Below are 13,956 nucleotides of genomic sequence, written 5' to 3'. Positions count from 1 at the left end.
TGAAGACAGGATTTCTGGGGAGGGCAGGGTGGATGTGATTGGATTATATTCTGATCTGATCACTTTCTGTATAAAAGTTTGTGCAGTGGCTCAATAAATCAGAGTTTGTTTCACCCTACACTCGAGTCTCGACTAGTGACTGGGGAAACTGGGAGCTAAAGGTCAGCAGTTTGCAATATCTCCTGAGCAAGGAAGAATACAGCGGTGGACATACTCATCCTGAGTACCGAGGTCCGTAACACTAATGTCTTGTTAAAGGCTGAGAGATCTGTTTTTAGCCTAGGAGGGCTCTACATACACTTGAAGGAAGTTAAAACAAAAAAACCCTGACCCATTTGTACAAATTAATTGTTTGTGGATGGCTTAATTTGTAGATTAATTTGTGGATGGCTTATTACTTTCTAGCTGTCCAGTTAGGAATTCACATTTTCACCACAACTGCTCTGAATGGTCATAGTCTGAGTCTGAGTGTCTCATTATTTTCTGTGGAGAATAATGTTACTTTTCTAATTACAACATAAAACCTCTATGATTTGCAAATATACTTGTAGTCCCGCATAGCTAGTGGTATTCTGCATTGCTGTACGATTATTATACAAGAATTGGCATAAAGTGTGACTGAAAAAACTAAACAAGGCTAATAATCTGCAACAATAAACACATACACCTTCTTTGGTTATCAGGGAGATCAGACCATAATGCCAAATTGCCAGTCCAAATACAAAAAATTACTTTACAGTTAATTCTCGGGGATACCAATCAGCATAGTGTATCGCACACTTTTTTTTCTGGAGTAGCTGTGTAGCTATGAACATCTGACAAATATGTCGTACACCTCTCTTTTCCTTGTTGAACATGCCATAGCATTTTCAATAGACTACAGAACATCAAAACTGGACCGCTGATAACTTTAAAAACATTATCTGCCCACCTAATTCTAGTTTCAATTGCCCCTTTGTGATAAACTAAAACACCAGAAACATCAGATTTTGTGATGAACCAAAACATAGGATTTGTAAAAAGGAGAATGCACCCATCGACCGAGTTATGTAAGTAAAGGTCTCTGTCCTGTAATTTGTAAGATACTTATGTAGTCACTACCATGATGTGTGGCAGCCTTCAAGGCCAATCGTGTCCAATAGGGCACTGAGCAGGATGTAAGATTTTGATGATCTTGATATGAAAAATCACAGTGATCATTCACTGTAGAGATGAACAAAGGTAAATCAATTTACCCAAATGCTTGAATGTAAATCCAATTAACCAGCAATAGACTTGGAACTGTTTCAGTTAACATATAAAATTATTTTTATTTAGAGAACAAAAGGCCAAGGGTTAAAACTAATTCACTATGCCCTTGTCCAATCCAAGTTAAACAGCAAGGATCATCAAAAACAAGGTTTTACAGTCTTGAGCATGCTCAAAAATGAGAAGGTACAGTATATTCTTTCTGAAGCTGGACTGGGTAGATAAACAAGAAAGGTCATGTATAACTAAATAAATCTCTGGGGAGAAGGGTGGGGCCTTGGAGTATTGTGAAGAGGGGTGCACAGCCGCCCAAGATGAGGAGCTTCAAGGAACCAGATGCAAGTTTGATCGGTCAGGAGCAACACAAAATAGGAGAAGTACCGATTGACTTTGCAAGGCAATAGAATTAATGATTACAGTCAGTTAAGAAATTGCCTGTGTTTTTTTTACCTATATATTGGGTTTATCTCAGGGACGTGCAGTCAGGGGAGGAGTGTTATGGAGGAAAAAGCTGTCAGCTTCAAGTCTGAAGTCTGACAGCTTTTTCTCCATTCAGATTAGCTTCTAGCAGTTTACACTGCAGGGAAAGCCTCCCCGCTGTGTGACCTGTCATGGACGGAGTGCTGCCTGTTTGTTACAGGCAGTGTTGCATCCGGCTTTTGATAGGTAGTTAGGTTAAATGGCAGCAGGCTTCACCATTGCTTGTGTAACCTAACACGTGAGGCAAGAGCTGTCACAGCCTCTACTCTTTGTTAGAGGCGTGAGCTCTGTGGATGGTTTGGACCAATGGCAAAGCATCATTGGTCCAAGCTGTCCAATCAAAACAAAACAAAAACCCACTGAGGCCATTGATCACGATGCCTCAGCAGTGACGAGCAAGTGAGGGACAGGGAGGCTCTTCCCTGTCTCCTCCCTTCATCCTCCCTCCTTCAAACTAGTCGGGTCTTTGTCGGGATGGGCCTTCGTCGAGGTATGGGCGGGGCTTTGATGAGCTTGGGTAAGGATGGGAATGCCTCACTATGAAGCGAAGGTACCGCACGTCACAGGTTTATCTGGTTGTTTTTGTCTTTTTGTACTTTTTGTTTCATTGTGGTGATTGCTGCGGTTGTTCTCATCTGTATGTAAATAACATATTTTTGTATAATAATATTCTTAATCTTTGAGTGTCTTGCTTTTTTGCCATACCCTCCCTTGAATCTACGTGGATATCTTAAAATGTATTTTTACAAGGAGGCTCTATTTTTTACCCATTGAATGTATTTATTAAAAGGCTTTTAAATGTGTGAGCCGATCCATTTTTCTCTTCCTCTGATTGCATTTCTTTGTGGAAGTTGATCCTTGTGATCACTATCCAGACTTGCAAAAATGTATTATTGTAGTTACCAAAAGCTGAGGTTAGTACACATATTGTGGATGTGTGTAAAAGGGATCATATTTTTGTTTATTGTATACTTTATATCTTTTGTTTTTCTTACAGGCTGAAATACATATTCCATTTGCTTTTAAGTAGTTAATGTTGCAAATTTAAAAAAAAACTATGGGGTAACCTTTTTATCCCACAGTTCTCTTTAGGGTCACAGAAGGACATATACTAACGTCCTCCCATGACCCAAAGATCATTAGCTCAGTATATAGCGGGCTACTGCTCGTTATATACTGAGAGCACCACAGCCGGGAAAGGTCCCAACAATACTGTCGAGATCCAACCAGCTGTCAATAAGTGACAGCTGGCTCTGCCTATCTAGAGTCAGCGCTGGAGGATCGGAGAGGGGAGGGGGGGAAATCCCTGTGGGGAGCGGTGACTGACAGTCACCGCTCTCTGCAGGGAGATAATCGGGAAGTGAGCGAGCAATGGTATGTGTTTGCTCACTTCCCGATCTATAGAGTCAACGTGTGATAGTTTCAATGTCACACTTCGGCTCTAACTATGAGGATGAGTGTAAATCACTCACCTCATAGTTCTCCTTTAATAATGCATACTGTACATTTACCATTTGCAGCCAGCAGGTGGTATCCTCGGGATACTCTCCAGTGTTTAACCAAGGTGATTTGTTACTATGGGGTCTATTCACTAAGCTGACGACGAATCTAGCCGTAGCTTCGGCCGATCCTTCGGCTAGCTTCGGCCTCAGGACCCCTTCGGTTCAGTAGAACCGAAGGGGTGCTCTACAGGCTATTCACTATAGCCCGTACAGCTCAAGAACGTTGCCGAGCGGCTCAGTCGAGCCGAACGCATATGCATCCATGATCTTATGGCTGGCTCTGGCCACTTGCAGAGAGATCAGAGTCCCTGGTTACCTGCTAACCAGGGACACTGATCTCCAAACAGCAAACTCTCCCTGGCGCTCCGGGAGTCTCCTGCTCCCGGCCGCCAAGGAGAGAAACACTGCTGTGTCTTTTTTTTTTTTATTCTGACACGGAGCTGTGTCAGAATAGAAAAAAAATTTGCCCATTGGAATGCATTGCTAGATTCCTATTGGCTATTTCAATTTGTAATGCCGCTCAGCGGCATTCGGCTATTCACTCACTGCTGTTCGACATCTATAAGAATAGGCCGAACAGCAGTGAGTAGCCTGCTGGATGTTCAGCTCAGCCGATCCAGATGTTGGATCGGCTGAGTTGAACTCCTTCTGCACTTCGGGTCAGCCGAACATGCTGAGCATGTTCGGCCGACCCGAAGCCATGCGAAGCAAGCCGTACAAGCCTGAAGTGAATAGCCGAACAGTGTTTGGCTCACTTCACTTGGGGTCGGTTGTTCACTCGGCAGCCCATCCCCCTTTCTAGCGCATACTTAGCCATATGGATTTTAAATTATGCAGAGGCAGTCAATAAGTGAGCAGTAAGGCTAGGTTCACACCTGGGCGTTAATATAGGCGCGTTTTCTGTGCGTTTTTTCAGCTCGTTTTTATCGCGTTTTTTTGTTCAGTGAAACACGCGTTCGACGCTCGTTTTTATACCTCCATGGCGGTATGATTTTTTTTTTCTCTATCTTTTTTTCGGGTTTTATTTTTTTTTAACTTTCAAACTTCCCGCCGGTTCGGCCCCCCTGCGACGCGGACACTCGCAAGGGACGGAACCCAGAAGCTGGCAGCGGCCGGAGGACACAGCGGGGATAGCGGACAGCGTAAGACCTACGCTGTATTCCCGAGTGTGGCTCGGGGTTACAGCTTTGTTAACCCCGAGCCACACTCAGGAATACCAATGGATACGTGCTGAAATATGCCCTTGTACTAGTTCGGCCTAGGGCGTTTTTCAGCGCGTCAAAACGCGCTGAAATACGCCCAGGTGGGAACCATGCCCATAGGAAATTATGGGATTGCACTGCTTGAGCGTTTTTCATCACTGATCGAAGCGCTGAAAAACGCTCAAGGAGTGAAATCCCATAATTTCCTATGGGCATGGTTCCCACCTGGGCGTATTTCAGCGCGTTTACAATAGAGTGGTACAATAGAGAGCCACACTCGGGAATATCAATGGATACGCGCAGAAATACGCCCCAAAAGAAGCTTTTGTACTTGTTCGTGCGTAGGGCGTTTTTCAGCGCGTTTTAATACGCCCAGGTGGGAACCATGCCCAAAGGAAATTATGGGATTTCACTGCTTGAGCATTTTTCAGCGCTTCGATCAGCGCTGAAAAACGCCCCGGTGTGAACCCAGCCTAAGCAAGTCTACCATGCTTTGTAAACAAACTGTCATATACAGTATTTATGCTGTATCATATTTCAACGGATCAGCTCATTCTAAAGTGATATTTTAGCTTTAGGTAGAGCCTTGTGGGCTGAGTTACCCTATGGGTTTTTATATGTCTTGGATATTCCAGAAATGTTATCTACCTGCAACAATCACTCGCAACTGTTCCTGTCCACCTAGCAGTTCTATGTTTCTGCCCACCTTTACATGTTTCACCACCTGCTGTGACATTCTTCATTATATAAAATAATTAAAAATATTAAATATAAAAAGATTTTATCAAAAAAATTAACAGTGGGGGAGTATTACTCACATACACAAAGTGTTAACATAAGGACCTCAATTGCTGTAGGGTTTCACAGAAAACTTAAATCAGACTGTATATCTGCTAACCCAGCAACACTGTTCCAGAGCAAGGGACTAGTACAACAAACACTCAGTGGGTACAAGTTAATTTTGCAGAAACTGCTCTTTGCCAATTCCCCACAGATTATACCACCCAATTTTTAAGAGACTATAACAATTTCTTAGCTATTCCACTACAACAATTTCTCTGAGACATACGTAAGCAATGTCTTATACACTATACCAATACATTTGACAAGGGAATGAGGATTAACAATATCTCTGGGATTCCAATTTCTCATAAACCATGCTTTTACAAACCTAGATGAAAAATCCTTATGTATTCACAGCATACATTGTACGTAATTCATAAAACACTGACTGCCCAAAACAGTTTCTTTAATATTTGTGTTCACCCAGAATGATCAGTTTGGAACTGCCACCTCTTGGTTATATTTGGTACCACAGTAGCTGCATTTTAAGATTTTCTTTAAACTGTAATCCATAGTAACACTTATTGCAATTTCAACAAGATCACTCAGTAAATTACGTAATATGTATGTACTTATATTTAAAGACTATCTCTAGCCAAAACATTTTAATTTAACTATGATTGGAGTGGAGAAGGCTTAGAACATCTGTCACGTTTTACTTTTTTTACTTTTTGCTGTTTGTGTTACTTACTAGGAAAATGTTTACTTCCCAAAGACACAAGAAAGTGAGTGGAGAGCATTCCAAAGTGAAATAACATCCCCATTGGAAGATTTCCCTTCACCACCTATTTCAGTGAGTAAGCTGTAAGTCTGTACATTTTTGGATTCCCTATCACTTTCTCTACTAGTGACAATGGTCTCAGGGACAAACAGACAGGCACATTTTCCCCGAGGGTGGTGGGGGAATCCACACTATCCAATGGCTATAGTTTAATACTTTAAAAAAACAGGGAGTACTGTACATAATGCAGTAACACATTGCTAAATAAAAATAATTGTTCATCATTCTGAAATTAGTTTTTTTAGTGCAAGTCACTACACATAATTGCTATTCGTACTACACTATTATATAAAGGCAAAACAAAATGACTGGAATTTTAGCTGTATGTTGGTCAGAACTAGCTAGACATGGATGGACTGTAGTGGTCAAATTCTGTTAAAGCGAATATAAACCATGTCTAAAGCAAAAGCCCAGCTGTTACATTTATTAGTCAGAGAACCATCTTCTGTGTGTCCCTCTATTCCTAGTTTTACTTTGTTACTAAAGCCTCAGTTTCACCAACTCCGGAGGTTCGGCTCAGCCGATCCAGATGTTGGATCGGCTGAGTCGAACTCCTTCTGCACTTCGGATCAGCCGAACATGCTGAGCATGTTCGGCTGATCCGAAGCCACACGAAGCAAGCCGATATACGGCTGAAATCAGCCGTACCAGCCTGAAGTGAATAGCCGAACAGTGTTCGGCTCACTTCACTTCTGATCGGTCATTCACTCGGCTGCCCTCGGCAGCTTTGTGAATAGACCCCTAAGAGGGTTATTCACAAAGCTAGCCGAAGGATTAGCCGTAGCTCCGGATGATCCTCCGGCTAGCTTAGGCTGCCCGAGCCCTTCAGTTCAGAAGAACCGAAGGGCTGCTATACGTGCTATTCACTATAGCCCGAACAGCTCCCGAAGCTGGCCGAGCGGCTCAGCTTCAAGTGTGAAGCTGACAGCTTTTTCTCCATTCAGATCGGCTTCTAGCAGGTTACACAGCAGGGAAAGCCTCCATTGGCTGGCCGAAAGCCTTGTGTCTAACAGCTGGGCGGAGCCAGACGTGATCTCACGGCTGGCTCCGGCCAGTTGCAATGACAGTTCAGCATCCCCTTTGGCAGCTATGTGAATAACCCCCCTAAGCTTTACTCCCAAAACTCAGCCCACCCAGTTAGACACTTTGACACTTTTCACTGTATAGGAAATGATGGGTGAGTGGGCTTAACTTCATGGGTGGAGTTGATCACAGTTATTCATTAGGGAGAAGAGTCTAGGGAAACTTTCTGTTACAATTCATGGTCACTAGTCAAGTGGTTCTGCTCAGCCGTAAGCCTTGTGTTGGTGGCAGTATAAGAATTAAAGTAAAACTATTTCTGTTTCACAATTTTTATACAGCTAAAAAAAGATATTTAAATATGGTGTTACGTACATAATTGCTAAATCAATTAGCAATGCTATAACTAGATATTTTAAATTATGCAGCGCCCCCAACATATAATGTGTTGAATGTCATAAATCCTAAATTTAATTAAATATAAATATAAAATTATTCTAATAAATAAATATAATATATATAATTTTGAACATTTGTCTTTTCTGGAATATTTTTTGAACAGTTTTCTTTGATTTTGACACATCACATCAACTAACAATTTATGGTGGTTGTCACTAATTATTTCACATACCCTGTGGGATCAATGATCCAGGGCCATTGATGACTTTTTCTTATAAAAAAAGATTTTGAAGGCACTGAACATTCATGTGTATGTTATATAAATATAATTTATTTATCTGAATCACTTATATATATTATATTTATTTATTAGAATTATTTTATATTTATATTTAATTAAATTTAGGATTTATGACATTCAACACATTATATGTTGGGGGCGCTGCATAATTTGAAAGTTATCTGGTTTGACCCCACGGTCGATTTTGCTGCAGCCTTCAAACTAAATTGGCACACTAGCACTTATACATTTTTCTAGGTCCAGCGCAGAATCACTTATATCTATATAACTAGATATTAACAATAAGTTCCTGGTACTTACATCATCTTGCTGGCCTCCTGCTGTGCTGTGAAGATCAGGATAATGTTTGAGGAATTGAGCGATGTAGGTCATGATGGACTTTTCATCAGGCTTATCAACATCTACATCTAAGGGGAAAACATGCAAATATACCTATTTATTCAGTCTGACAATGTCACTGTATATTATACATTTAATACCATATGTTTTTGAGACTTAAGCTTAAGTTAAATTATCTGGTTCCATTTGTTATTCTTGATTCTACAAAAATATAAAAATACCTTCAGGATCTAAAAGTCTTGGTATTCCCAACTCATTTTCTGCAATTGAAAAAGCTTCTTCCAGATTTTCCCGATTACTTCTTCCTTTTAGTTTGTCCAAGTCCACCAGTTCTGGACGAATTGCATAAATCATTGAATGGAAGGCAATGCCATTTCTCCAACTTGGTCCAAAATCTTTTATTTCTATTCCAAGGCGTCTTTCATTTTTTGAAGGAAAACAAAATGAATACTTTCATTCAAGCAGTCCGTATCTAGTAACATCTCTTTATATTTATTTTAGAACGTATTAAAGTGAACCTTTCTATTCCCAAAGCATAAAAAAACACAAGAATACGCTAATAAGCCATCTATCAGCCGTTACAAATGCACAGCATATTTCCTTAAATCAGTCTTAGCAAACTAAACATCGCTAAGCTTCCTGCTCCTGAATCCTACATGTAGCTTTGGCCATTGATGCATTGACCATTGGCCATTGACGCATGCAGTGAGCTGTAGTTTTCTGCATGGGTAAAGTGTATTTCCAATTTATATTTGTTGCATGTTCCCATTCACATTGCATTGTATTATGGGAAGTTATGTTTACTCCAATAAAACCTGTCTGTACTGTGCTGGCAGATCTCATTATCAGTTTTGAAGTAGATTTGAACACTGTCTGTCCTAACAAAGGAGTGAAAGACTAACAGGGTTATTTACAAAAGGGTGAAGAGTTTGGAGACGGCAGGAGAAGTAAACAATCTAGGACAAGAAAGCTGATTTGGAAAAATTCTCCAATTCAGCTCACTTTCCAGTTTAGCTATGTTGGCCTAGATTGTTCACTTCTCCTGCCTTCTCCAAACTCTTCACCCTTTTGTGAATAATCCTGTTAGAAGCATTGTACGTTACGGAGAATAGCCTGGAATCTACACAAATGCCTTCACCAAAGAACCATATAAAAGGTAGGAAATATAAAGAAAATATATTTTTAGGTATGCTGTGTGAAAAGAAACACATAACGCACATATAGAGTTTTGTTCTCAAATTTGACTGCAAAATGGAAATATACTTTAAAGTGATCCTTTCATCACAGACCAACAGAAATGAATACCAACAGTATATATCCTTTTCTTTTCACATGTTCCATTTCTTATACAAGTGACCCTGGCATGGATACATGGCATTCCATATTCATTTTGGAGATAAGATCTCTTACAGGTGACCTAAATAACATGTTTAAATATATTCAAGGGCAGTTAAAAAACAGAAAACATAACAAGTACATTTGAGAAATGTACTTGTTATGCCAAGGACTGTAAAAATGCACATTAGTAGTACATGGATAAGAGAAAAAAATCCATCAATTTAGAAATGAGTTATATAGAAGCATGAATGGACAAAGTGACTCGGTTTCTAAAATAAGACTGCTAAGAAATTTGGCTCCTGCAAAAACAAAAGTGAATGCTAACCTGTGATTTTGTCACCAAATACCAATGCTGTCCAAAACCTCTTCAGAAACCAAAACTTTTAGGAGTGTGATATCCTGGTCCCCCAGTTGTTCTCAGTGGTCCTTCCTGTCAAACCCTATGTCACTAAAGGACACAGTAGTGATGTCCAGGTTGGTGGGAGTAACCAATTAGTGCAGAGCAGGGACCAGAAATCTAACATTGCTTATTTACATATTCAGGAGGATGAAAACATTTATTTTTTATCATCCCTCTGCTTACATTTTATGGTATGTTTTATAACTAGTACATAAGATATGTTTTTTTTAAACCCAGACAGAATGCATACCCGAGAGAACACCGTAAACGTTAACAAAAATATCATATTAAACTTACTTGGCTGCAGTGTATTGTACCCATCTAAGAAGGGCTTTCTTGGCACTTCCTTGGATTTTATTGACCACTTTGCGTTTGGTTGGGGGGCTGCCGGTCTCAGAGCTCACCACACTGTCTACTGAAGATGTGCTACTAGACAGTGAATGAAGTTGTGGAAGATTGCTGGTCAATTCTTGAATCTATAAAAAAGCATAATCCATAAGCACTTAGCCTAGTGTTTAATTTTCTGAAAAGTGGGAGGTTCTAAAAAGACAAAGGGAGCTTCAAAGCAAGCAACATACACCGTGCCTTTAGCAATACATTTTACATAAAGGAAAAACTTTTTGGGTAGAGTTTTGGGTAGAGTAAGGAATGGTAAAACCCCTGATTATTTTTCTTTTTGTCACATTGGCTAGAATTTTTTTGACTATCTCTCTTAAGACACAACAAGAAAACAAATTAGATGTCTCCAAAGTAGGGGAAATCCCTCTCAGATAGTTTGGAAAGTTTCCTCTCTATTCCTGTTCTGGTGACAACTCAAAATTTTAGATTTTCTATTATCAGTCCTGGAGGACAAAGCGAGAGGAAAGATTCCCCACCAGAGACACAGACAGCAATAACAGACACAGACCGTAATAATAACCTGGCAGAGGATGTAATGAGCAGAGACATAGGCAGTAATAACAACCTGGCAGAGGATGTAACAAGCAGAGGTACAGACAGTAATAACAAGGCAGAAGATGTAACAAGCAGAGGCACAGACAGTAATAACAAGGCAGAGGATGTAACAAGCAGAGGCACAGACAGTAGTAACATGGCAGAGGATGTAACAAGCAGAGGCACAGACAGTAATAACAAGGCAGATGATGTAACAAGCAGAGGCACAGAAAGTAATAACAAGGCAGAGGATGTAACACTCCCCTACTTTACCAAAGATGGGAAAACAAATATTTTGGCTTTACATACACTCTAATCAGGACTGTGTGGATGCTGAATTGTGTGATTGTCCAGACATTAGACTAATCTGTATGGAAATATGTAGTTAAACCAGGGCTCAAAATTTCCTGAGAGCCATCTCCCTCAATTTTGATAATTCTATTGTGGCTACTAAACCGTGTCTGAAGCTTGTTGGCGACAGCAATGAGATCCAACTGTGGCCTGTCTGACCTAGATCAATGACCTGACAGCGGATTTGTGTGTTAACATGCATTGCGTTGCATTCTTTTTGAATGGAGTGCTAAAGCAGCACAATGCCTGTAAAATCAGACATAAACCTTCAATAGTACACAGATAGTTCCCATCTGTGTACTATTGTGCGCTGTGTTGAGATCCAATGACAAGGTTCGTTGGGGTGCCATTTAATTGCACTGCAACTCATCACACTGCCGATTGCCGATCCTTCTATTTTTATCCTTTCGCAAAAAGGCATCATTTAAATATTTGTTATTGATTAAATTAATACAGTTTTATATTTTAGATTTAGTAAGAATTTTGGAAGTCATGTTGTGTTTGTGTGTAATAATAATGATTTTATTCTTTTTTTTAATATAGATCAATAAACTTTTGCACAGATATCATGGGGCGTTCAAAATCAGCAGAACCATCTTTTAATTCTAAAGTCCCTTTGCTTTTTAGATATTTCGTTTGGGGGTCTTTTATCAGCAATAAGTAAAAAATAGCAAAAATGGTCCCACCAACTGAGGTCAACCATTGGGAGGCTGGGTCCAGCAGCAGAAGGGTTAATGCCCATTGCACCATTGCAAATTACCAGAAACCACCTTTCCCATTAATTCTTAAGCATGTAGCCAAATTCCAAATTTTCCCCCTAATTTCAAGAAAATGCAATACTCTAAATGTTGCTTATTCCTACACCTAGAATACAATTACCTGGAAATATAGAATGATGGTCCATATCAAACCAAGCACAATGGTGGGTTTCCCGTCAACAATGTCCGTTGAGTTGATATTCACAAGTTTAATCTAGAACAAAAAGAAAACAACAGTGAATCATCTGCAAAATTGTATTTTCCAAAAGACAGTTAATTCATACATTTTTCTTGAGCATGTTGGGTGGTTATACAGTATATGGCATACTGAAGATTAGCCCAGATGGTAATATATTATATCTATTGTCTGTAGGTGGTGCTGTTTGCTGCTATTTACTATGGAAATACAGACATGCTATAGAGAGAATAGAAAGTGGAACGGAAAAAGAGGGAAAAAACTGAAAGTAAAATACAGTACATGCTAAAGGCATATACAGGTGTTCTGAAAAAGGGTCAACAGAAGTTGTAAAGGAAGAATTAGCTTTAAAAAAAAAATCATTGTCTATTTAAAATAACATTCAGTAATATAAAGCATACGGCATGCTCAGCTGCATTATCCTATTTAAGAATCATCTACGTATTATAGAATTCATGTGTTACTTAATAGCTATTGAAGTCTATTAAAACTACTAACCGGGGATCCTCTGTATACAGACTTGCATGTAAAGTAAAATGCATAGTGTTAAAACCTGTCACAATTATAAAGTCAATACTGCCTCTACACCATAGTAGACCCATTCTTATGGCATTGACACAGGCACATATTTCCACATACTTTTTAGAATAAATATATATTAGAAATGTTTTATTATTAAACATAAACACTTTTGCGTGCCCTTTCTTTGGAGACTGCTCACATACTGCCGTAAAACATTGTTCTTAATAAAATGTCTTATTACATATTTATACCTAAAATAAGTGGTACAAACTAATTATTAGCGGAATAATATTTTTAAAATATTTGCTATTTTATACCTAACAACTTCCTGAGATGGGGAGGAGGGACAACTTTTAGCACAAAACAATTAGGCCTCATTCACATGGGGAGTGTTGCTCCATACAGTACCCAGAAGTATTGGAGCTTAGCCCTTTCAGAAAATCCTGGCATTTGGACACAACAAAGAGCTATGAAAGCTGCTGAAGATATGTGAAGGAACCTTTAGATGCCCATACTTAAAATTTTAGGTGGGCTGTGCGGAGTCTCAGGTGGGCTGTGCGGACTCTCAGGTGGCTTGGTGGGATCTCTGGTGGGCTGGGCAAAGTTTTAGGTGGGCTGTGTGGAGTCTCAGATGGGCTGGGTGGGTAAGTGCTGACATTAACATTGGGGGGAGGGAAACATTTTTTTTACTTTAATGTCACAACACTCTTGTACACAACCATTATAGTGGTTTTAAGCTTCATCACAATACCACATTAAGGCAGTTTACTAACCTGGCAACCTAAAAATAGACTTTTTAACTGTGTTATAACCCCACCTGTCTCCAGTAACAATTGCAATGTCAGTCCTAGCTGTTGTGAGCTGCATAGGAACTTGCATGTCTGTGGAGGGGAAGGTGGGGAGTGCTACAAGTGCCAGGTATCTGGGAGGAAAATATTGACAATCAGGAAAAAACACTCTGAAAGATTGACTGTTCCCCAGAGCGTGCTGGGGCAAGAAAACATGTACAAACAGGCAGATCGGTTCTCTTATATCTTATTAGGCATATTGATTCTGGCCACACATTTATATCTGGCAGTTTTAACAAAATGTACCACCAGCTGTGTAGTGCGAAGGTCCACCTCACCAAATATAATATAAATGGATTGTTGAGGTAGCTTGCATAATTTTTTGGAAAATACTGTAGATCTCACAGATCACATCTGTAACAAACAGATGTGCTACCAATGTAAACTCTGATGTGCAGAGTCTTGATGGATGATAACACACAGATATTATTCAAGCAATTTGACTAGAAGAATTTTAAAACCTATTTTTTATTGACTATATAATAATACAATTGG

At 39.6% G+C, this 13,956-nt stretch overlaps 1 protein-coding gene across 1 annotated transcript in view; it reads right to left on the bottom strand.

Moving 5' to 3' along the window:
* The window catches only part of SYNE1 (spectrin repeat containing nuclear envelope protein 1), a 334,610-nt gene that overhangs the window by 288,102 nt on the left and 32,552 nt on the right, over nt 1-13,956 (bottom strand). The window contains exons 5-8 of the mRNA XM_018560335.1: nt 12,017-12,109; nt 10,151-10,329; nt 8,337-8,533; nt 8,077-8,183 (exon numbers count right to left, since the gene is read on the bottom strand). Of these exons, the coding sequence (XP_018415837.1) occupies nt 8,077-8,183; nt 8,337-8,533; nt 10,151-10,329; nt 12,017-12,109 (576 nt within the window). The remainder of the gene's footprint in view (nt 1-8,076; nt 8,184-8,336; nt 8,534-10,150; nt 10,330-12,016; nt 12,110-13,956) is intronic.

Source organism: Nanorana parkeri, unplaced genomic scaffold (assembly GCF_000935625.1).
Source record: "Nanorana parkeri isolate BGI_ZX_2015 unplaced genomic scaffold, ASM93562v1 scaffold450, whole genome shotgun sequence".
NCBI lineage: Eukaryota > Metazoa > Chordata > Amphibia > Anura > Dicroglossidae > Nanorana > Nanorana parkeri.
Note: the sequence above shows the minus strand (reverse complement) of the source record. Positions and strands in the feature narration are given on the sequence as shown.